The 26013-nt window shown below is 38.8% G+C and overlaps 1 protein-coding gene across 1 annotated transcript; it reads right to left on the reverse strand.

Annotated features, from left to right (window-relative positions):
• Positions 1-721: 721 nt before the first annotated feature.
• Positions 722-24759, reverse strand: LOC139723794 (uncharacterized). The gene is made up of 26 exons (XM_071635001.1): positions 24040-24759; positions 23289-23448; positions 22567-22745; positions 21965-22072; positions 21503-21611; positions 20609-20706; positions 19885-20057; positions 19428-19591; positions 18670-18833; positions 17987-18069; positions 16746-16907; positions 15835-15946; positions 14984-15153; positions 14382-14529; positions 13673-13753; positions 13069-13139; positions 12616-12817; positions 12246-12353; positions 10756-10922; positions 9973-10033; positions 8249-8317; positions 6191-6367; positions 3189-3257; positions 2520-2633; positions 1948-2048; positions 722-893 (listed from the first exon to the last, which is right to left on the reverse strand). The coding sequence occupies exons 1-26, from the start codon at positions 24757-24759 to the stop codon at positions 722-724; spliced, it is 3942 nt and encodes a 1313-aa protein (XP_071491102.1).
• Between the last annotated feature and the right edge of the window lie 1254 nt (positions 24760-26013).

Below are 26013 nucleotides of genomic sequence, written 5' to 3' on the forward strand. Positions count from 1 at the left end.
AAATTAACAAAACAGGTAGGGGCCATCTACGAATTGCAATGCTTGCGTAATTATACACAGAATACACACACATAAACTTGTTTGCTTATGATAATCCAAAGTGATCGTGTGTCCTTTCTCTACTTTCTTTTCTTTATATAATTCACCCATTATCGTTCTGTGTATGTTATCCGAAACCTACAAAGTTTTTCATGATGTTCACTCGTCTATGCAGCCATGTAAAACCTTAATCACCAAGTACAGGTACTTCTACTTTACCATTCTTTTAGTTAATGGTGATATTCTCCAGTTATATTTTACTCCACTGACATAGGCCCTAATAAATACAGGCGAACCCTGTTAAGGAGATAGTCGGGACCAGTAAGCATTATTTTTTTCGTTAAAACGAATTGCTAAAATGGACAAAGTAAATGGAGAAAAATAAAAATAATGACATTTTTACCAGACAAATCCCCTCGTTACAACAAAATCTCGTCAGAACGGACAAAGTAATGACATTTCTACATCACAAATCTCCTAGTTCCAACTAAATTTCGTCAACACGGACCTTACCGAACAAATCTCATTCTAATGAAATCTCCTTGTATCCGTGCTCGTTATAACAGGTTTTGCCTTTAGCCAATCTGTCAATCAATACATTGCCTGCGTAGATTCAATAATTCCTGTATAAAGTCTATGCGGGATTTTGAAATCTCGTATGGAAGGGGTTAAAGAGCACTCTTCAGGCAAGCGATGACGTCGGGTCGTTGTCATTCTCTTCATCTGACATGACGTCATCATACAGATCGTTGAAAGCCGTCACGTCTTGGAGTTTGGTGCTGAGGCCCTCTTTGTCGGCCAGGGTGCGGAGAAGGTCGCTCTGTTGCTTCTGTATGAGCATCATTGTGGCAAGTCTGGGGAAAGAAAGCAAAAAACAAAAACAAAAACAAGAGGAGCTTACATAGAATGTATCAGTGTGTAGTCAATGATGGTTCAAATCATGTACCAAATTTTAAACTACTGAAACAAAACAGGAGTATAGCTATGATATCATATCACCAACTGATAGGTCTTATGTAATCCAATTTGGCTGTTATGTTAACATTCTCCTTGAATAGGCCTACTTGGAAATGTGCTTTCACGGCAACGTAGAGAAACCGCGTTAAGACTCCATCCATGACTTTTCTCATTAGAACTCTGTCCCATATTGTTTTTTGGTTGTTGTTGTTTTTTTTCTCAGAAAACTGTAATCTCATGCGCAGAATGTAACGTACAGTAGGCCCCTACTCCGAGCTGGCAGGCTTCTTAACATTCTCCACCACCGTATCCATGAGCCATTGTCATCGTATACAAACGAGTGGGTAGTGAGAACGACAGGGTTAGATAGTTTCTGGGATTCATAGATAAGGTCTCCGATATCGCAAGAGATTTCAGATGAAAACCTCACTGCAGCTTGATGATAATGGAATCAAAAGTATTTATCAAATGATCCTAATCCATTCATATATTATTTACTGCCTCATATTCGGATTGATATTATGGTTTCCAGTCAAACCATAGTAGGGTAGTAATTTCTTTTCCTTTACAGTTCGCATCTGGCAAATTTATGACAATATGAATGTAGCATAGTGGTTGGTCTAAAGCGACTGCTCGCTAAAATCCGAGATGTGCCTTCACATCATAATCGATTATTATGCTGCTTCTAACAATGACTTTATCATCTAATGCTTAGGACCTATATCCCGTCTACTTCTTCACGAAAATGTGCCCCCCAAAAAAATCATAAGATCATAATATCAGCGTTGAAGATCAAAGATCATACTAAATCTCGAAAATTTGAAACTCTTTGAGATATCCAAAATGATGTAGCTGGAAAACTTGTATATCTATACTCTCATGATATTACTTCAAACACAAATTCTGAATGTATGAAACTTCATACGAGTACGACGGATGTACTCGACTTACGTGCTCTTTTGCCGCTGCAATTCGGCCAAGACGTGCTCGGCCGTTCTCGGGTCAGACTTATCGTCCCTTTCGACTAGTGCGTCGTTTTCATCAGGGAACAACTGAAAAAAAATCAAAAGCATTTCAAACGTCATCCTTTGTTTCATGTGATTTTCGTATGTTTTATTTGTTTTTGTTTCATTTATTCATGAGCTAATAGCATGATGATATAAATGTTTGTCAAATAAAGAGTAATACGTAACCATTCACACTCTTTTCGAATGTTTTTGAAGAAAGAATGCTAGTCTGGTCTGCCAGTCAAATTTGTCAAGTTAGGTGCGGTAAACCGTGAGCGTCGTGTTCGTCTCTATTTCTTAGTTAATTAATTCTTAATTATAGGGTATGAGAAATCCGGTTGTGAGCAGACTTGTCTATCCCTTTGCCAATAGTACTTGAAATATTATTGTTACTATACAAATTTGTGTGCTAGACGAATCATTATGTAGAAAATACATCTCTTTACATATGCGTTCGCTGAATTTACACAAACATGGTGGAGGAATTATCCTCTTCCATATTCCAAGAGGACTTACCCAAGAGAGGTACTTCCCGCCCCGGGGCTTCACCGTGACTACGTTCTCAGGCTGGTAAAGGATTCTCTGCATACAACGAGGCCACTTAACTTCCATGTGATAAACATAGTTCGCCTGCACAGGGTTTGAAGCGCGCGAAGCAATATTAATATTTATAGTGTAACTCCACTACTCCGTCATTACCAACAGACTTTGACGAAGAGAATGAATACCAGATAACCAGAATGGTAAAAGGTTCGTCTATAAAATCAGGCATTTGTTTTGTTTTGTTTTGTTTTGTTTTGTTTTATTCGTTTTTAATACGGTTTAAAAACAGACAAAACGAAATATTCTGTGGAACGGTTGTTATGTTTTCATTTGATTTGCAATAAAACCGAAATTAAATTGAATTGAATTGAATTGAATTGAATCGATTTGAAATTCCGTGTTTTACTTCCTATCTAAACGTCTCTTGTCATCTCCCAGACTCAACGAAATAATAGTCTTTTTTGTTGTTCTTATTGTTGGTATAATCATTGCTTTATATTGTGATCATTATAATTGTTTTGTGCATGCTAGCGTCATATCATATCAGTATATCATAATATTGTGCCACTGTTGAACGTGGAACAGTTTACCCAGCACCAATATAGAAAAGCAATGGAAATAAGAGAAGTAAAAACAAAATACCTGCATAGTATTTCTCCTGATAAACGCTTTCTTTTTGATCCCGTCAATGTCACCAACAGCGATACCGATCTAGATATTCGGAGTAAAGTAAAATATGACACATTTCAGCGGCCAGTAGGTAATGAAATAATTTACATGCGATTTTTTTTAATCATCATTATCATTATTATTTGCAAGTGCATCAGAACATTATATATTTCCATCTGTTTTGTATGTCACTGTTCATGTAATTTTTGTTTTTAAAATATATACGCTTTCCTAGATACGCGTTTTGACGATGCCGATCCTTGTAAACTCACCAAATCATTTCATAAACGAACTATCTATTCAATGATATTAAGTAAATAGGAACTGTAGATAATTATTCTGAAGCACATTTCTTTTCGTGTACATAATGCTGTTCAAGTTTGGATCCTTGGAAGTCTCTGACTACTACAGGGCGTCTAGTTCACAAAGTGAAGGCCACTCGAAGAGATTTTTCTCCTCAGTACCATGTAGGGGGAACCCGGGGCAAGAAAGTGGACCAAAAATGTTTGTCCAGCCAAAACGGGAATTCAAAGCAGAGTAAAGCAATATTTTTTGTTTATACTATTACCTGAGGACTACCGCTAACAAATGGCAGTAAAATTTGTTTTCAAATTATCAGTTTTATCAATTACTGTGAATTTGAAAAAAGTATGAAAATTCCACTTTGCCCCAGACCATTGGGGCAAAGTGGAATACAAAACGCAATGCATGCGACGTGCGTAGAAACGCAACAAATTTCATTTTCCCCACAAGCCCATTAGTTAACATGTTCAGTCAGTCCGCAGCGCGTGCGATAATGAGGCACGAACGACAATTTTATTCAGAATCACGTTTGCGCAGTTTGTGCCCTTGAGACTGACGAAATTTCGCGATACTTTGCGAGAGTTTTTGCAGAGGTCGCTATAACAGCTTTCATAGCTTTCGCAGTGCATTGTTTGACCCAGGATGGTTCGGCAGGTTATAGAGCTGATTATGCTCATTAATTTGATACCTAATTTCCCTATTTTTGATCTCAATATAGTAGTCCATTTTAGCATCAAAGTAAACGATTATTTTGCCAGTGTTTAAGAAGCTTTTAGATCATAGTTTGATGTTTTGCTAGTTCCTGACTGGTATTGAAAATAGATCTCCGTAATTTCTTCGATTTCACAATCGTGAAACTTGACCGAGTATGATCAATTAAAAAACGAAGAGGGGCACCATTTTTAAGGCTGTGAATTTTGCTGTTGAAAACAAGGCAAATTATGTTTTCTTACCGGAAGTGGGGTAGTGAATGAACACGCGTGGAGTGTGTTGTTGATACCCAGACAATGGTCGTGGACAATGACCAGGATTTGAATGCTTCATGAGGAATTCCACTATCGCAGCTAGTCTTTGTTCATTCTGAAATGTGGTGTGTGCAAGCACATGGAAACATGCTTACTTCTTTCATGTGCATGCATTTCACCCTGTGTCAAGAATTCAGACTAGCAGTGCTCAGGGCAATCCACATGAATAATTGATAAAGCATTCATGTGCCTTGCAGCAGAGCTCGGGACAGGTGGTAGCCAGGTCCATTGTTCAGGGTCATTGTAAAGTGCACACTCACATACACATCACTGGTTTCTGTGTAAAGTTCAAGTTTTGTATAGAGAGCGAAAATTCGATCACAATCTGGAACCTAACATTTAAAAAAATCATGGATTTCATGAAACTAATATAGGCTTTCATTTTCAAATTACCTCCAACTCAATTGTACACTATTCAGCTATTACTCATATCAATGACACTTCTATCTGATACATAGTTTTTGAACTCACAGCATTGAGTCAGCAGCCAATGGATACTACGCAATGCGACACACCGCGTCTTGCGACGGATTTCGACCAATCACAGACCCAGAATTCCGGTGCGAACGCGAGGATAATCTTTTTAAACTCGACGCTAGACATGTCTCTGAATTTTGCTAGTTCCTGACCCGTATTGAAATGAAGATGAGAAAACTTGCCCTTATTGTGATACTATATACTTTAGCGGACATAGTCTTCACCATATTTTAGAGGGGCATGAAAGATTTCAGGTTAGTTATTTGGCGTCAAACGTGAAGGAATATTTTTGAATACAATACCGAATTCGAGAGAGATTTTGATATTCTATATTCTTCTTGTCCGTTTTATTTTGATCATGAGCATATTTGCTAATGTTTTCTCTTTCAGTCGATATTAAAAGTGTCGAAAACTGACAAGAAATACTCGTTCTACACGGATTTATTCATGACCATGTATCTGCTCATTACGTATGCAAGCACCGCTCAGCCGTGCATACGACTTGAATAAATACGTGCGTTTTCGCTCACGCTGCGGACTGACTGTGTTCCACCTTGCCCCGTCCACTTTGCCCCAACCATGTATAATTTTCCCATCGTGCATCACTCTGACGTTGGCCAATAATTGTTAGCCCTGATATCACGATTTATGGAAGCTTATATTACTTTGTATTACTTTATATGGAAACAAAATCATTTTGAACTGAATTGAATTGAATTGAAATCCATGCGTTGTTGTTACCATGGTTTCCGAGATACTATTTCAGATAAGCATGATAATTTGGCATAAAATATATAATCATCAAATTGTTGGTTTTGAGGTATGCAAAACAGATATTTTCCCTAAAGACACACATACAATTATTTATTTACACAGCTCTGATATCAAAAGATGGAGCATCCCTAGAGGGATCTTAATGCATGAACTTAAGATTCAAGACTGAATATAGGTTTAATGGGGGTGTTCCACTTTGCCCTGTGTTCCTCTTTGCCCCAGGTTCCCCTACTCATCAAGCTCTTTGAGGCCCCTGCATCACCTGTGCATGTCACTACAAAGTCACTTCGCAACGAGCACGTCAAATAATATCTCACGCCGTTATTATACTCATAACAATACCTACGTGTATCTTTTTGTTTGATCACATGACGCATCATTATTTTTGCAACTTACCGTTAAGTTGTTGATGACGACTGGCATAATGAGGAGAAATATGACAAATAGAGCGTAGATTGTGAACTCAAACGGTGACAGGTCGACGTCCTCCGCAAAGATGTCGCCCTTGTTGATTTCTCCCAGCATCATGGTCAGTACGGACAGGAAGGCCATCGGCATGTTGGAGAAGGCGTACTTCGGGGGGGGGGGGGGAGGGGGGAGGGGGAGGAGGAGGGGGAGGGGGAGAGAAAAGATTGTCAAAAATGATCAAGAACAAACTTATGTCTATTAACGTCTATTCATATAGAGGGGCTAATGGGGGGGGGGGGAACGGATCGTCAAAAGTGATCAGCAACGAATTCTGGCGATATCTGTATTTTTTCTTCTTCTTCTTTTTAATGTTATTTTGGTTTTGCATTATACCCTTATGTTATTGTATTTTCTAGCTTTCTTGTATAGATAGCACCAGTGCGCATATAAAAGCGCCAAAGATAAGTGCAATTATAGGCCTAACTATCATCATTAATCGTGGTTTATATTATAGAGTATAAGTGTGTCTGAGTATGCAGTGGTCAATGTAATCAATACTATCAATGCGTGGAAAGCACATCATTGCATTGCAGTGCACATCAATGCAATGTCATATCTATTGTGTGTATTGCGCGTAGGAAAGGAAATCTTGTGACTAAATGATTTAAAGGATGCCTTTCCACAAAATTTCATTTTCTAAATAAAAAGTATGCATTCCCTCGACTTGCTACTGACACGTGTTAAGGTATGTTCCCCCTGCTTTCCGAAAGAGGTGAGTCAAGCGATCTTTCATTTTGCCAAAAAATATGAAGAAAATAATAACACTTATCAGCTTATGTTGAATTCTGGTTATATATTCCCTATATTATAGAACTTTAAAAATAAGCTAGTTTAGGTTGTAAGCTAGCCCCGAACAGTCAGTATTTGTGACTGAAAAACGGCGAACAGATAAGAAAGTTCAGACCAGATCACATAATAATACTTATCCTATAATGAATATGCAAATGAGTGAGCTAACCATGTCGTACCTTCACAATTTTGCATTTTATCGTGTACAAAAAAAAAAAAAATTCTGTCATTGAAGTCTGAAACATGACGTTATTCCTGCCATGGTTGAATAACTTCAGAAAAGTGATCAGTTAGACATATGAGGATTTGAGCCTCAGGCATAATTGCGTTTGAATGAAAAAACAGGACATTTCAAAATTTTACATGTATGTACAAACTATATATGGTAAGTTGTGAGGGAATTAATGACATGCTCACTTTGCCATTTGCATAACTGTTTCCCCCCAAAATAGCGAAACTTCAAAATGTCATAACTTCCTTATTTTTCACCCGATTTCGATCAAATTTATATCGTTGAACTCGTAATGTTTTTCTCTTTCTTATCAGACTAAATTAGGCCTATATTTGGACTGGATTTTCCCATTAAATGCACAGTACTGACGTTGCATTAGGACTTTAAACACGAGAAAGTGCAATGTAGGCCTACATAATTATAATCATTGGGCCATCAGGTGCTAGCCGTCAAACTCTCTATAAAAAAAAGAGTGGTGACAAATAATGACATTTACACAAATTGGCTTGTAGACCAGATGGAAATTAGATCTATATGAATTACACTATGGAAATAGACAAAGTGATTATTGGACCTAGTGAAGTATAGATTAGTAGACATAACAGTAATTAGACCAGCCGTATTAGACCACATGAACGTAGACTAGATTAGATGTAGACAGAAAACAGACCGAATTGTATTAGACGGAATGAGGCAAAAACAACGTAGACGAGATGCCAAGTAGATTATTTGGCCAGTAGACACAATGGCAATTAGCCAAAATGGGCATCAGACGAAATGATGATTAAACCAACCATTGCCAATTGGCTATTATAGTCCAAATTGATAATAGACCAAATTGGTTTAGCCATATTGGTGTTAGACTATCTGTGAATTAGACCACCTGGCATTAGACTAAGTGACAATAAGCCTATGATTATATTTGGGTATGGAAGGTTAGTCCTATGAACACATACCATTCTTACCATGGTGCCAAGGCACATGTTGAATGACACGCTAAATGCGATGATGAACATCACGTAAACTGCCATGGCCTGATTTAGAAAGAGAGAAAGAAAAAAATAGATATATATATAGAGAAAAAAAAAATCCTCGAATGTTTTCTAAATTCGATACATGAGGACCTACAGTCCACGAGGTTACTATACACAGCCCACAGTCGCTGTAAAATTCATAACAACAATGTCAAAGTATCAACAAGTTGTAAATGCAAGAGAACATCATCATGTTCTTATCATTGTACTTGTGCAGTCATGGTCATAGTCATACTACATTCATTTCCCTTCATATTAATTTTAAACAAAGAGTGTCACTGTACAAAACATAGCACGAGAAAAGAACAAACAATATGAAGATACATATTCTCAAGACATCGAAATACAATATAATAATGATATAAACACACTTACATTCATGCAATATAAACTTGTATTCATGCATGTACAAGTGAATCGGTAGCGATTAAAAACTTCAAGACGTTAACAATGTTCATAGAACACTAATCTTTCGCCTATGCCATAGTTGGATTGTTAACCATTTAATCTCCAAACCTATAGCAACACAATATTTTTGATTAACAGCCAGACTTTATAACAGTATGCCTAAAATATAGTATTTCCCCCTTTCACCGAATAAAATTTGTGTTCATCACAGGGTGACACGGCATTTGCTCCTGCGACAATTGCTCCGGTCTTATTTTCCAAGCATGTTCAAGGACTTAGGGTTAGCCTTAGGGTTGTGATAGGATTTCAGGTTTTAAAAGTGAGGATTAGGATTAAAGAGGAAATCCAGCCCAAAAATAAGTTAGTCTGATAAAAAAGAGTAAAATCTTTCGAATGCAATGGTGAAAATTTAACTGAAATCGGATGAAAAATGAGGAAGTTATGAAATTTTGAAGTTTTGCTAATTTCTGCAAAACAGTTCTTTTACAGTGGATATGAATATGCCAATGAGTGAGCTGACCATGTCATAACCTCACAATTTTACATTTACAACAACAAAAATGATGAAAATTCAATGTTTCTGTCGCTGAAGTCTGAAACATGATGTTATTCCTGGTTTGATAACTTCAGAAAAGTGATCAGTTAGAAATATGAGGATTTAAGCCTCGGGCATAATTGCGTTTGAATGAAAAACTGGAAATTTGAAAATTTTATGTACAAACTATAATTTTATTATGGTAAGTTGTGAGGGAATGACGTGCTCACTTTGCCATCATTTGCATATTTATGTTGACTGTTCAAGAACTGTTTCCCCAAAATAGCAAAACTTCAAAATGTCATAACTCCCTTATTTTTCACCCGATTTCGATCAAAATTTAACCGTTGAACTCGTAATATTTTACTCTTTCTTATCATACTAACTTATATTTGGACCAGATTTCCCTTTTAAGGGTAGAGTTATGTTTGTGGCTATAGGTTTTATGTTTGGCGTAGCGTGTAGATATTTCATGGCAGCATTTGTCGCAGGAGCAAATGTCATGGAACCCATGCACAGCTAAAGATAATCGTAAGAAAATGAATTCAGACAGCTAGCACCAGCATATATACTGCGTGTGACGACGTCGGCACAGATGCCAAATTTCCGATAGTCATGAAACTAATTCAGTTTTGATTGTTTAGCATTACTCTGATTTTTAAAGTCAGTGTAAAGGCGGAGCAGTATTTTTTTTTTTACTTCATACTCTTACCTTGAGAATAGATGTGAATGTTTCAATGAACATGAGCACGTACAAACCAGTGGCATGGAATCTACAAGAAAACGAAGGAAAACAAGGGGGTAAAACGTCACAACCGGTAGATGGTCAAGAAGTTAATTGTCTGCCAAGATCAATCTCCTATGTTGCCTATAGGGAAAGTTTTCTCTGATGGTGTCTTCTATGCTGTCTTTAGAGTCATTGTGACGTCATCATCACAAACCTGACGATATTCCTCAGAGGTATACACCCTGATGATTATTTTTCACTGTCCAATATAATTGCTTAGGTTCTATTATCAAACTGTTATGAAACGCTCTGTCACGTTTTAGGTTTCAAACATTATAACGTCATTTCGGCAAATACTGTTACCTTTGATATTATCATGATTATACAATGTGTTTTTGTGTGTTCGTGTGTTTTATTTTCTTTCTGATTTTTTTTCTCTAAAAACATGAACACAATATAAAAATTCAACGACGACTCAATCAAGGTAGCAAATAAACATATCCATAAAGCAATAGTGTTTAAGTCTGATGGTTTATGGTCGTATGATTCGGAACATCACACGAATTCTTAGATACTTGTTATTTTTGATACACAGTGCCACGAAAAATGCATGTTAGTTTACAAACGCAGAGTAAAGAGAAAAGAAAAACCAATTCAAGGAACCGTAATCGAATAAAAATAAAATAAGCTTGACTATAGCATGGTTTCCTCGAAAGAAATTGAAAAAAAAAGAAAAAAAAAGTATGCTCTTCTATCTACGCGACATACCCCCTGAAGTACATGATGAATTTCATCCAAACGCAGAAGACGGCAATGATACCGGCGTTCCAGTTGTAGAAGCACGGGGGACTTCCCGGCGGCATGACGAACACCGTCGCGGTGATGATGGTCACCCAGTCAATGAGATTGCTGACGTCGGTGAAATATTGGAAACGCTTTTGAGGAATTGCAAGAGACGTGACAGGAAATGACGTCATTGCCGGAAACGCTTACGAACAGGCCACATACTTGTAAATAATCTTGTACCGAGACTTGAATCAAAATGTCGGAAAGAAAGTGCTTATACAAACATGTGTTCCGTTTAGGGTACCCAAACGAGAAGGAAACCTTAATTCCGGAGCTGATCTCGAAGTAAAGTGGCATGGTAAAACGTTTCTACTTGAACTGTGGTTCTATTCCTCTTTGTCTAGCTGCCTTTGCGGGAAGATAGTTTTGGTTCGTGATTTGCTGCGTATCGCAATGTGTGTATATTTTAATGTGCACTATCATAGTGCGAAAACAAACAAACAAAGACATGAGGCTCTGATTCAGGCTCGATAAAGATGATGATGACATTTATGCATGTTAATGATAATGATTACCTTGACATATAAAAGTTAAGGATTATAACAACAAGCTAATTCTTTTTAACAACGTAACCTCCCGCGTTTATACAAATGACATCTGAATATGCTATTCCCTTGCGTCCATAAATCGTGGTTAGCCTTCAGAATTTGACCACCTGATCAGAAAACAGAAATAAGAAGAAAATCAAGTTCAAATTCATGAATTTCTGCCGTCGAGTTGTTTTCATTGCAACTGATTAACAAATAGCTCTACGGCGACGTAAATAAGCACTGAATTGATCAGTGTTTTAGTAGTTGTCATGACGAAAGAAATCATAAGCGTACATATTCGGACAGGATTCGAACCTACGATCTCCTGATCTCTGGACAGACCACTAGACCCCCGAGCTTCCACCCGACAGCCAGTGCTGGCTTTAGTCATGGTAGTTTGCAGCGGTTACTGCGTAATTCTTCAAATTCATGAAATTCTGCCGTTGAGTTGTTTTTATTGCAACTGATTAACAACTGGTCTAGTTCATCGAATCTTACCAGATGTATGACCATGATTTCTTTTATCATGGCTGCTATACTAAAACACTGATCAAGTGCTTATTTACGTCGATGTTGGGTAAATTGTTGATCAGTTTCAAGAAATTCAAGTTATTAATAAATGAGTAAAGTAAAGACAGGGTTTCTGTTTTATCGTATTGTTCGTCGTGCGCAGAGAACTACAAATAATTGAAGCTGAAAATGATGTAATGAGGCTCTACCGCAGCAACAATTTTAACCTCTCTTCAGTGCGTATACGCCAGTCGGCAACATAAAGCCTAAAGTTCGATTTAAAAACTTATCAAAAAAGAATGATCAGGAGGTAAACACTTTGTCGAAATAAATCGCCACAGCAAGCAAACAAAATGATTGTGTCTCCCTTACCATCATGTACATCTCAATCAGCTCTCCAAATGCGATACCCATAGTGTACGAAAGGACGGCATATCCCAGGTAATAGGTTACGGGCTGGATGTAGAAGTACCTGTCTTTCTGGAATTTGCCAAGAAAATGATCACAATTCAGAATATTGAATTTAAGAATATACATACAGTAGAATTCACACAGATTGTGCATAAAAAAAAGAAAAAGGAAAAGTAAACGAACATAAGGAAATGAAAGTTTGGCCTAAGTACACGAAGAAAATAATGGTTAGAATATTAATCATTATCAGGATTGAGGGAAGCAAAAATAAATGCGATTTTCTGGATAAAAGTGGTGAAAAAAGAACAGTTTCCTTCGAGTTTATAAATACCTCTGTGTTGTAGTAGACGTACCACGCCAGTTCCGGATACCGGGTGAAGTTGTAGTACGGGCAATCACCCCACTCATTGATGTCAGGGTTGTAGTAAGCTTCGGTGTAAGTCGGGGTAAATAAACTGTACGCCGTCACCACAGCTATGAACAGCATGTACATCAGCAAGTCCGTGAAGTAGAAGAAACGCCCGAATTTGTCCCTGAACGTTTAGAAGGACAATCAACAAAATATTCTTGAGTAATTATGTCTTTATTAGTAATTCTAAATATCGATGTCGATGTTCGCTATGTTAGAAAAAAGACCTAATCTAATATGTGATGTTTTTTCTTAACGGCACAGACATAATGATGATTTGTATTATGCAGCAAAACAAGACCATTTACTTGACCGTTGATTTCCTACACCAGTACACTACTTTCAGAAGCTTTGAGATATCTTGGTCTGTCTTACCATTTTCGTTTGAGAATGTTCTGCGAGAGTTCGTGTTCCAGGAGCTTTTCCCGCCCAAACTGGCACATCGTCTGCAAAGGAACGTGTTCAGTATCATGATGCCGAGTGATTATGGCGCTTGCGTATTAATTTACTGAGGCATATTGTACGTCGTCAAAATGATAGCTACGCAGTTGCTGATTCGACAAAAAAATAATGAAAGTGTTCTAAACACTACATTCAATAATGATTGAGCATAAAATACGGTATTAAACTAAAACATGAGACAAGTACAAACCACGAAAAGGGTTTAAGGGAGATAGGTGGGACGATATCAAGACGATATTTAAAGGGTTTCTAATCGTTTCTATCTCGTTGTTTGTACCAAGTTGAAAGACAGAAAGACTTTAAAATAATGCGTAGGTTGGAAAGGGAGATAGATGTTTGGGAAAGAGAGATGTAATTAAAATCACCAGGGATAAGCAGTAGGACCTATGAGACGTGCCTCACACAATCAAGTGACACGATCAGCAACATAATTAACTTGGCAGCACGTTAATGCAACATTACGTGTATGTTCATTGGGATTTTCAAAATGGAAAAAAAAAAGTCCAGTTCCACTTACCCTAAGAGCGAAATATCTGCCGCTTACATTAGTCGATTCATCGTCTGGTCCTGGATCGATGTACTTGTAATCATACCTGGTCTGAAGAAACGACACAAATACACACAGAAACACATACAGACGTAATCGCTATCAATTCATTTTTTACAGAAACCATAGTCGTGCTATCCGTAAAGTCAATGAACAGATGGATAGATTTATCACCACCCGGAAGCAGTAAGCGCTATAAATTCCTTTATCATAGTTTCTAAACATTCCATTTTCTGCCATTTTTGATTAAGGTTTTGGGAGTGTTTGAGCAACACAAGCTGGATTCATGATTTATTTTTGTTTACGTATTTGTTGTTGTACAAAGCATAGAAAAAAATTACTCAAATCTCTCAAATTTCCCAATTTCATTTATATTTTTGATGTAGACCTATTAACTATATATCTGTTTTATTTTTGCTTCTTTCATTTCACAAACAAAGTTTTACGTAAGTGCAAACAAACCGAACTCAAAAATTCCGCCTACATAAAGCTTTGTGTTAAGCATTAATTCGGTTTAAATGCACGATAGTCAGAGCTCAAGTAAGTTTTCAGTCATTTCACTCATCTCGTGCAGTGATATTTATAAGTGTCTGTACCGCAAAAGTTATACACGTCATGCCATTTAAAGGTGGTAGACTTCCGCTACAGCCTCTTTCAATGATATCATGGCAAATCTTACGATGAAGGACGGATTCTTCGGATCGTTGATCGACGTCTGGTGAACGCACCGGTCCATGACGAGGAGTGCGACGTCGGGTAGCTTCTCGATGAGAGACTTCATGGGCGAGATCATCTGCTCGTCCCTGCTCTGCATGGCCACCCGCCAGCTGATCAAATAGAAAGTAAAGTGCGCATGCCAAGAAATCACCCATCAAAATCGACTTTACAAAGTAAAAAAAGGTTGACTGATTTTAATAAAGATCAGCGCCAAACCTGTAATGGACTCACGAATTGAATGGCTGAAAATGTCTTGAATTAAATAGGTCATGTCGAAAATAACAAACAAATAAACAACTCTGCAGCAGACAGTAACAAATGCTCTGACTTCATGTCAGATGCAACATGCGATTTTTTTTAAAGAACAGTCGCAGGACACAGTTTATTTCACCGATAGAGATGTATCACGCATAAACTTATGGAAACATATTGAATTTTGTAATGAAAATGTAAAACATGCGGTACGAATCGGATTGTGCTCTGTTCCACGATATTTTCAAACGCAGAGTTTCAAGAGGTAGTGCGATTAACGAGCATATAACGTGTGTTCGACATCGTACTCACTCTTTGCATTTAATGATAGCGGCTGCGATCTCGCCCTGCTCCCTCTCGATGGCCAACTCGAGCGGTGTGAAGCCCTGGTCGTTGGAACACGATTGGTCGGCCCCGGCTCGGATGAGGAGATTGGCCGCCGCGATGTGGCCCGCATCGCAGCACAGATGGAGGGCCGTGTTCTGACGGCGGGTATTACAGGATGGGATAAAATTGTCACTCAACAGCTTAAAGGGATCGTATAGTTTTGGTTGAGACCTAATTTCAGGTTTCTGACATTTTTTGGTGAGATAATGAGAAACCTCTTATGAAATATGAAAGAGCATGTAATTATATGAGGAATTCAACGTTTATTTGATGAAAATTGGTTTTGAAATGGCTGAGATATCTAATAAAGTGTGGGACCCACACTTTATTACGATCGCTTTGTTCTACTTTGTTTCTGGATGTTTCAGTCATTCCAAACTCGATTTTTCATCAAAGAAACTTTGAATTCCTCTTAAAATGGTATGCTCTGTACTATATCATATGTGTTTTCTTGGTATCTCGCAAAAAGTTAAAAGCCCAAATCTCATCTCCACCAATACTGTACCATCCCTTTAATCGCCTAATGATAGCAGAGGTACATGTGATGTGAAGATTCAAGGAAATGTCGAAAGTCCAACTGCTTTATGAACGATTTCATGTTAGATTTACCGTGCTTATTTCTAATGAGATTTCATTAGTAACGATCCAGTCCATTGCTTATCAAGGCTTCACCTTTTAAACATGAATACTGTAATCATTTCATCCAAAATAGTGTCTCTGTGAGCATAATTTTCGGGGTTTTGTAAAGGTTAATATTACCCGGATAATAAGCATACCTTAGTCTTGTCGATGGCGTTGACGTCACAGTTATGTTCAATCAGAAGACTCATAGTCATCACGTGATTGTTGGCGGCAGCCAGGATCAGTGCCGTGCGATATTCGTCGTTACTGCATTTTTGATTAGACGAGATTTAGTCTTGATTGAAAAATTTGTCATAACAATTATGATAATGACAACGATAGGCAATGGTCTAATTTTACGGGTGCACACCACGAACTCGACACCCACGATTCATACAGCCCATGAGCCATACACTATATACGTGAACACTATAAGGCCCACGAGCTCGACATCGGGTGAAATAGGACCACGATCTATACGGTCCACAAGCTAGACACTAGGCAAATAAGGCCCACGAGTTAGACACTAGAGTCAAACAAAAATGATGACGGGGCATAACTTAGTAGTGTCGAAATCGTGGACCTTTTGGTATGACTCTTTCTTCTTCAATTCGTCTCCCTCGATCTGTACAAATGAATTGGTAAGATCTCAACTGCTGATCGCAACTGCTGACACGATGAATAAAAATCATACCACATGAAGTATATTCACCCCTCTTCTTAATAATATCTTGCTCTGATTAATAGGCCTTGCCCGCCTTGGACTATTTAACATAACAGTGTCTGAATTTCAGAGCTTATACTTGTTCCATGTTCATCGTGCCACTGCCAGCAACCAGGGATTGCCTTGTGGTAGTGTCGCTGCCGTAGATGACAGGCTCGGTTCTTGCTGGTTCCTTTTTCCCCCGACATGTTTTCCCGAAATGTTGATCAGCAGTTTCGATCGCACTAATAACAGCGGGAGATATATTGAAGAAAATTCATACCCAAAGGTCCACGATTATCATATTGCGATAAAGCAAATAATGAGTTCTGGGCGTAAAGACAGATTGACTGGTACACGTACACCTTGGAGACGTCTGCTCCCATCTTGAGCAATGTCATGGCAACCCTATGGTGACCATAGTAACAGGCTGTTAGCAAGGGCGTCATCCCGTCCCGGTCATCTTCGTTGAGGAGATCGGGTGTGTCCCGGAGGAGTTCTTCCACGCAGTGGACGTAGCCAGCCCTGGTGGTGTGGTCAGGAGTGTGCAGGCGGCGGAGAAATAAAAAGCAATTATAATAATGATAATAAAAAACTTTATACAGAACATTTTCAACATTACGCAGTAAATAACATGAATACGTTTGTTTATTTCTTCCTTAATTCATTGTGTTCATATGATATTTCGACGTTATTATATATCTATTTTCATATTATCGTTCTTTTATCGTGACATGTTTGTACATTGTCACTCTTTGAGGAAAATGAAATAAAGACGAAACAGACGAACAAACAAACAGATAAACAAAGCCGTAGAAAAATTAAAGAGGGCGTTTTCCTGTGATGTTTTACTGATAAGGTCGTTGGATCTTAACTGACAGCATTCAAAATACCAGGAACCACTGCTCATAGATCTACTCTGAAACCTCTGTACATATCGTACATCTCAGCTAAAAGCTTATTAGTGCCACAGTGAATAAGACAAGACAATTACTTTCCTTTTTTCACCTGTTCGGGTCCGAGAAGTCGAGTCGTGAGATTTTGTCATTTCGACTTCTCAGGTGTAAAAAGGCGAAGAAGGCTAGATATGACTATGAGATCTGGTTTTTCTTGTTTTCTCGGACCCAAGAAGTCGAGAAGACGAGATCTCGCAAGTTGCCTTCTCGCTTTCCCTCCTTTTTTCTTTCCCGGACCTGAAGAGGCCGAGAAGGCGGGGAATTATCTTGTCTCCTGTGTGGCACTGGTAAGCTACCTTACTCGGCAGCAAACTAACAGGAATCTATCATTTTTTGTTTTGTTTCAGTCATTTATAAAGGGGCGAAGGCACTTGATAAGAGTTATTTGAGTTTATCAAACACGCGGCCTTGTTATAAATGCATCGTTTACATTGGTTTGGAAAATGTTTCATCTTGTAAAATAAGTCATCGGCTAGATCGGCTAGATCATAGCGACACAGTACCTTAGTAACATAAGTGAGAATTCCATCTGTCTGTGTTCCAACAATATTAACCTTATCTTGCTTTGCTAATGATTTTAGAAACAAAACTGGATTCCATTCCAGTGACAGAAATCTCAACTTAGACTTGAGGAGCGAGTCGACTTACTGAGCAGCCACGTGAACAGGTGTTTTTTCTAGTCCGTCCCTGGCATCAGATCGGGCCTTGTATTCCAGCAACAGCCTGACAATCTGGTATGTCATTTGAAAAGAAGATATAACATCTATAGTCCTAAATATGGGACAACGATGACTAATAGATATAGTATTCAGTGTCAAATATGATCTCCTACGAACGCGTCGTAAAATTATGTTTGAACACAGCTGAACATTTATATCAAAATTTACTGAACTGACAGAGTGAAGCGAACATGACCAAAAAAAAAAGAAAGAGAAATTGAAAATAAAAGAGGAAATATATAATTCACTGATAACATCAAAGTATTAGTTTGCGATGATATACAAATGGATGAAAGAAAGATAATATTAAGGATACTAATCAATGTTATCCTCTATGCGGAAAGCAGATTTAAGAAAGCTCATGCTTCACATCTCCATCCCTCTGCTTAAATAATCTCTCATTTGATCCTGTCCTAATTTTCTTCATGTATGCAGCGTTTGTCTCAGTTACCATAAACAACATCTTATAACAGTGTATGATGAATATAAGCACTGTTTTTCTGACGGCTCTATCCATACAGTCGGAAAACACTTCAAGCTGTGAGGATGATTCAAATATCATTTCTTCATATGAAAATCAGTGACGTCATAATAGCGACCCCACAACTCTACCTCGACGTTGCCAACTTCAGCGGCGTAGTGCAGAGCCGTCCTCTCGAAGATATCGGGGAGGTTGTTGAGGTCCTGCCCGCCGTTCTTCAGGAGGAACGCCACGAATTCCGGGTGATCCATCTCAGCAGCCCAGTGGAGAGGGGACTTGTGATGGTGATCGAAGACTGCAGGGTGGAAAGAGAACAAACAAATTGGTAAATTTGATGACGAAGGCAGAATGCAATGTTTATAATCAGTAACTTATACTTATAAACATAAGTTTATACGGATTTTCTAATTTGATATCTATTGTCCTTTCAAAGAATGTTGTTTGTCAGTGGAATACATCACTTAGTCACATCATTAATTCTAATTATAATCATTTTGATATGCATACTAGAAAGCTAAGAAGCTATTCATTTAACTCCAACGGAGGTGTACGTTCCATTTTTACTGTTTTGGTTGGGTTTTTTTACAGATGATATTGGTATATGATTCTAAGTTAGATGGAGCTTTCAAATTTGAAAAACGATTATAAGTGCTGATGATATTATGCTGCGTTTCACTAGCACAATATTTGATATGAAGAAAGTGTAAATGTTGTTTTTCTGTCTGTCTGTCTGCCTCTCTCTCTCTCTCTCTCTCTCTCTCTCTCTCTCTCACACACACACACACACACTCTATCAGTTTGTTTGGCCGTTTGTTACTTTGTTTAGTCTGTTTTGTTTTTTTAGGCAAGTATCATCTGATAGATCGAAGGAGTGATATTTCTCAGTCACCGTTTATGTCGGCGCCACGAGTTAGTAGCAGATCTCCGGCCGGGACATGCCCCTTCCAGGCGGTGCATAGCAGGGGAGTGAAGCCGTTATTGTCGACTTCATCGATCACGGCTCCCTCGTGGATGAGCAGAGCCACGGTTTCCACCCGATTGTACAGGGCAGCTCTGTGATTAGGTGAGAACAACAACAGTGGCACAGTCTGGATTACCATTAACATGCTTACCCTGCTCTCAGCAAAAGCTAATATCTTCGAAATTCCATAACAATACTGGAGTAAATCATGATTCAGAAAATCATCTCTGTCAACTTTTTGAGACATTTCCATTTAATGCAGTGTAGTGAAAAATAACATAATTTCCTCAGTCAAGCTTCAACGACAAATGCAAACTCTACCATTCCTTACAGGGTAGGATTGTTCGAAGAACATTCAATAAGTATCAGCGACAGATATCACTACCTGTGTAGTGGCGTCATTCCCTCGTCGTCTACCAGCTCGATGTCGGCACCGTTCCTGAGCAGTTGGTAGGCCGTGTCGGTGGCGCCGTTGACGGCGGCGATGTGCAGAGGGGTCATCCCGTTTGTCTTCTGGACATTGACGTCCACTCCGCCGTCCAGCAGAATCTGACTCACCTGCGATTTTCACGGACAGAATTCCACACTGTTTAAACGACATCATGTTTGCTAAGAATACTTTCGTTTGCTGCAAGCAATGTGCATCTGTGGTGGCATGGAACCATAAATAGTCAGGAGAAAATCACGAACTATGACGAGTGTAATGATGATGACTGTGCTGGGAAGAAATGTCGCTTAAGGACTGAAGATGACGCAGGTAAATTGCTATGTGGGTTTGTCACGTATCCGTTGACTAGGCGACAATTTCACAAAAGGTGATAAGGTGCTACATCGAACACCTTTGTATTTTGCATCTACCCCTGACATTTTTCTCTGCCATAAATTGTAGTCTTTCATCGAAACGAACAATCTATCCAAATCGATATCACGCCTTATATGTCGCTTGTGTTTTATTACTCCCACTATTACAATGACTTCTTGAAAAGATTGTACAGATGTCTGACACACAGAGACACAGAAAAAGGGGAAGGAGGAGGAAGAGGAGGAAGAAGAAGAAGAAGAAGAAGGAGAAGAAGAAGAAGAGTGAAAATGAATTCTTCACCAGATACCTTGGTTCTCCTCTTGGATACAGCAAGATGCAGACACGTGTTGCTTTCGTTGTCTCTATCGGCAAGATAGTCTTTGATGCGAACTCCACTCCTCATAGCTACAATGTTTGTAAAATGAGAAAAAGATAATCTCTTCACTTTTTTTGGGTTGATCCTTATTCTATAAAAATCAAAAACATGCTTTGCATATCACTTGAATTTTATATAATTCCCGTCGTCACACAGACTTCTCATCATCAATGTTTGATATAATTTATAGCTGTCCGTTTTGAAGCATTTGATTCAAACTATGCTGAGAACTCATTTTATTGTTTTTGCCTATCAAACAACAACAACAAATATTATTTTGTTCTTACTGCTTTCATGCCACTGCTACCTAATGCCAATTGGTACTCTCTTCATCCAAACATCATTATTATTATTATTATTATTATTATTATTATTATTATTATTATTATCATTATCATTTGATAACAGGTTAAACTTCAGAAATGGATACTTCAAAATGATATCGCAAAGTTTGTTGGTACAATTTACCTTACATTCATTGCTATCATACGCCTGCTAAAGTACTAAACTTCTTTCTTTATTCATCTATTCATTTATCTTTTTAACAAAATGCTCACCACAGCAGACTCGAAACCTTTAATTGCCTGACATGGCATAACGGAAGTAAGCCGAGTGGCCATTATAAATACTTATAAATGCTTAATTTTATACCAGCGCAGTGTCTGCTTCGCGAGTCTAATAAGCACACCATCACAGCAGGACGAAAGCACACTCAATATTTTGCTCAAGTAGGCCCTATACAAAATTATTTCCTCTGTATGGCACTCAATGATTCGAGGATCCGTTATCATTCAATCAGAGTCTTTAACGAGGAAATGCTCGTACCTTTCTCAATGAAGATGTCGACCAGGTCTTCGTGCCCGCTGATGATGGCGTTCATGAGTGGAGTCATGTCGTTCACTTCTTTCGCCCGGATGTCGGCCCCGTGCTCGATCTATATACATCATTGTCCACGGTCAGAAATAAAACTACTTCGATACATAAACATTCGATTTGCAGAACTTAGATCATCTAGCTCACGTTTTGTAACGTTTTGTATTCTATCTGTATTCTTGTCAAACATAGCTGGCAATTTTGATCTAATTTACTCATGTTTTTTTTACATTTTGTTTTGCTTTTGTTTGTTGTGTATGTATTTTCTTTTCTATTTCATCAAAGCTATGTGATTTCTTCCATTCAAAATTTTAGAAACAAGGTAGATAATGATAGTAACGATCTTGGGCAGTGAATGGAAAAGAGACATTTCTCTAACTGTTCCTTTAAGAATTCTATACGAAATGAACTTACTAGCAATCTGCAGACGTGCGGGTTGCCGCTCATGGCGCCGTAATGTAGTGGTGTAGCGCCCTCGGAGTCCTGCGCGCTGACACTAGCCTTACCGAGTGATAAGAGCTCCTGTTATCGAGAAGTGTACAAAGTTTTATGACAGATAAGTACGAAAAGAAGATGGCACTTACTAAACATGGATATGATTTGAAATCAACAGATGGTGTGTGAGGTGTTAGCAACCGGGGAGCTTACGAAATAGAAATAATGATAAAGTCTTAGGCACTGTGTTAACGCAAAATGAAAGATTCTTAGTTAGGAGGAAAAACTTATGAACGAGAATATGGGTGTGTGTATGTGTGTGTGTTTGTGTGTGTGTGATAAAGAGCGGGGGAGGGGATGGAGGAAAGGAAAATGTTTCTGTAATGAAACATAACGTTAGCTTCTGATTGTAGCTCGCATGCATATCTCCTATAATAAATCACGTTACATTCACACAACGTTAAAAAGAAATGAAGGTTTGTTGATTTATTTCCCTGAATGACTTTATTACGTTGTTTGTTTGGTTGTTGTTGTTCTTTTTTTTGTTCAAAAGAATCAGCAATTTTAGCTTTTGTTGTTACCTTGGTAACCGCAGTATGTCCTCGCCTCGCGCTGATGTGAAGCGGTGTCATACCAGCGGTGGTGGCGCTCTCCACATTGGCGCACTGGGCCAGCAAGACGTGAGCGACTGCGGCGCTGTTCATGCGAGCGGCGAAGTGGAGAGGGGTGGCCTTTGTGTCGAGTGTCTTCACTTCCGTATCTGGGCCGACGCGTAAAGTATGGCTTAATTTGCATATTCTTCTAATATGTACTGTACTGTCTTCCAATGGTGTGTACGTATGGCATTTTTACAAACAATATTATATAATCGAACATTGGGTCTTTCAATTGCATGATATACCCGGAAGAAAGAGAAACATGAACATCTTAAAATCATCGTATTTTGGGAATCACAACCTAAGGATGAAACTATAAACTTTGGGTGTAAACTCAACTTGAGAGTTGATGATAATACATAGGAAGATGTAACCGAGTACATAATGAATTTAATATTACATTGTCTATTGTTAGGCGGCCACTTATAGGAAGAAAAACAACAATAAGCCATCACGGCATTGTAACTTTCAGATCAACACATAGGGGAAATTATTGTGCTTACAAGGTTACAGCTCTAAACTGAGAAACATCGACAATATGACGTTAGCAAAATAAACAAAAGTATCAAATGAGTACTACCGTCACTCGCACATTTAAGGTGGAACTATGACAATTAACCTTTGACCTAGTGCTCATGATTTCTTACCGGCGCCCCGAATAACGAGATCTCTGGCTATGACGTCACGGTTGTTGATGGCGGCATGGTGTAAGAGGGACATGTGATTTTTGTCCAGTTTGTTGAGATTGAACGAACTGTACTTATCCAGCAGACTTTTCAGTATTTCCATGTCGCCATCTCGCACAGCCTTTAAAAAGACCAAAAAACAAACAAACAAACAAACCAAGGAAACAGTCAAACAAACAAACGGACATAAAAACGCAAACAACAAGCAAAGAAGATGGAAGTGGTTTCATCGTCGCCGGACCTGAAAAAGGGCAATCGTTATATTCTAATGCTAATGTTTACCATTTGGAGCAGTGATCAAAAACTGTTCTAATGATTATATTTGATGCATACCTATGGATAGTTCAGTTGTATCTCAAAACACTCTACCACATGAAAAAAAATGGCAATAAAACCGCAAATATAGGGAGATATCAGTAATTTTCTTAATAAAGCATAACTGGAAATGGTTTATTCTGGAAACGACTTTAGTAAAACTATTGTAAACATTTTTTTTTATATTTAACAATGCTTAATGTTGACTATACTGATCGACGTTTTTACGTTAATTGCTTCTATCCCTAACTTCATTTACACTGTTTAAATTGGGGAGTTCAAATAATATTAGAAAGTCCTCGCTCCTCAGTGTGTCACAGAGGCTAAATTGTAGAGAAAAAAGAACGTCTCTTGAATAAAATGAACCATGGCACTGGATATTCCATCCATTACTTACGTCAATGAGATTGACAATGACCAGTGGGGAGAGTTTTCTCCTGAGCTTTGTCTTCTTCAATTTTGTTTTCACATCCTTCAACAAGCTATCTTTGTTGTATCTGACGTAGGTATGTGATACAGCGTCGCTTGGCATGACGTCACCGCCAAAAGGTTTCCCGCCATTCTTCCCCGTGGTGACATCCTCAACGCCCTTCCCGTTGCCAGCGTCGTAGATATCCGTGGGAGGTTTCTGCTGCCGGAAGTCGAACTTCGAGTTAGTGAGGACCTTCCGGGAGCGATCCGACCGAGACTTCATGGGGACGCCGACTTCTGCTGATCCAGGTTTCTGCCTGTAAGGCGGAGGTTGCGGCAAAGATCGATTCGAATCCCCGTGGTCGGCGCTGTACGCCGGGTTGTCTCGCCCGAGGTCGTTCAAACCATGCGTAAGGCTTCCAGCCGCTATATCGTAACCACTCTGCACTTCTCGAAGTTCCAGACCAGTTTTGCTGAATCTCCTCCTGTGTAGGCGTGCACCATCCGTGTTATTCGTCGCCATGGTAACGTCTTCGTCCGATATCACGCTTTCCGCCGTTGACTCTGAGATCGCCGACAGGGGTAGACCACGGGAGAGGCTCGACAACCTGATCATCTGTGACGGATGGATGTCGTCAGTCGGTCCGACGATTGTCCTCTCGTCCTCCTCGCTGGTCAGGCTGGCATTGCTGTCCGAACTGGCCATGGCTGGTTGTATCCCTCCAATGACCACTGACGCTCTTAGGTGACGGTTCCCTCAAATCGCGTCAGTACGTCATTCCTTTACCGTGTTGTCTTAGTATAATTCGACTGTGCTGTTAAACCAAAGAGGTGGAAGAACCTGTAAAGAATATGAAACATCTTCCTCGAATCATACATGTATAACTGGAACGTGTTTCAAGGGAGAATGAAAACATAATTGACAAGTGAATTCATATATCAAGGACTGATATGTGTCTTTGTATATTCATGAATAAATGAATATACTGTATCATTCACAGGCTGCAGATACACAAGGATATAATACGCACCCATGATTAGTCAAGCAATGTGTTTATACGTAGGTCTATTACCTCTATACAATCCACATGGATGAATAGAATAATATGATTATAGAGATAAAAAATACAGGGCCGAATGTTACTACATCAATAAATTCAGATACGGTACACTTCCTTGTTTGTCTGTTGCAATAGATTCACTGAAGGGCTGTAAATGTTCAAACAGCAAGTTCAGGCATTCAGACATTTATTGCTACTGTCCTATCCCAATATACCTGTCATAGGTACTCATTTTTTTTTTCTTCCTGGAACAAAAGAAAACCACTGTAAGTCATTCACTGTCATGTGGATGAACATAACCAGGTAGGCCCTACAAGGCATCTCACGCGTGCGATAACCTTGAAGCAACATGATTAAAGCACGAAATATGACATGTATGATGGATTTCTGCCAGTTCTCTTAAATGTTCGCATGTTGCCCTGTTCATTATAAATTGGTACATGCCATATGTCTCAATATACTTACTTAGTCTGGTATCTTTCCACAAGTAGCTATGTATCCAAAGTATCGATCCACTAAACCCGATTTTATAACCCCGCCAACGCACTAATCAACACAACAATGTTTATCTTGGCAAGAAGGGAACGGCTAACAAAGAGAGACTTACAAAAAAAAAACATTTCACGTTGAGAGCTGAACAGTTGGTGTTAAAACCTTCCACATCGCCAATGACGTCCGATCGAGATACCAACAGGACAACGAGAAGGAGAACGATGTCGATAGGAACTCCTATACAGCTTGTACTGTACAGACTGGTCCAAATTACGTGTTGTATTCATGAGTAAGCGGCTAAGAGGTTGGGCGTAGATTTTTAGCATCAGATAAGGATTTAATGACTAATGACTGTGCAAAGCAACGATACCTTTATCGATACTGGAGATCTACACGATTTGTTGATC

This window comes from Diadema antillarum, unplaced genomic scaffold (genome assembly GCF_040938485.1).
Source record: "Diadema antillarum isolate AM-2024a unplaced genomic scaffold, OU_Dant_1.0 scf00000201, whole genome shotgun sequence".
NCBI classification, from domain to species: domain Eukaryota; kingdom Metazoa; phylum Echinodermata; class Echinoidea; order Diadematoida; family Diadematidae; genus Diadema; species Diadema antillarum.

Excerpts from the sequence above, each read along its gene's own strand:
- LOC139723794 (XM_071635001.1), bottom strand. The coding sequence starts at position 24,759 with ATGGCCAGTTCGGACAGCAATGCCAGCCTGACCAGCGAGGAGGACGAG. Across the intron at positions 22,073-22,566 it reads GACATACTGCGGTTACCAAG|GAGCTCTTATCACTCGGTAA; the intron begins GTAACAACAAAA and ends TCTCGATAACAG. Across the intron at positions 16,908-17,986 it reads CCTGTTCACGTGGCTGCTCA|GGCTGGCTACGTCCACTGCG; the intron begins GTAAGTCGACTC and ends CCACACCACCAG.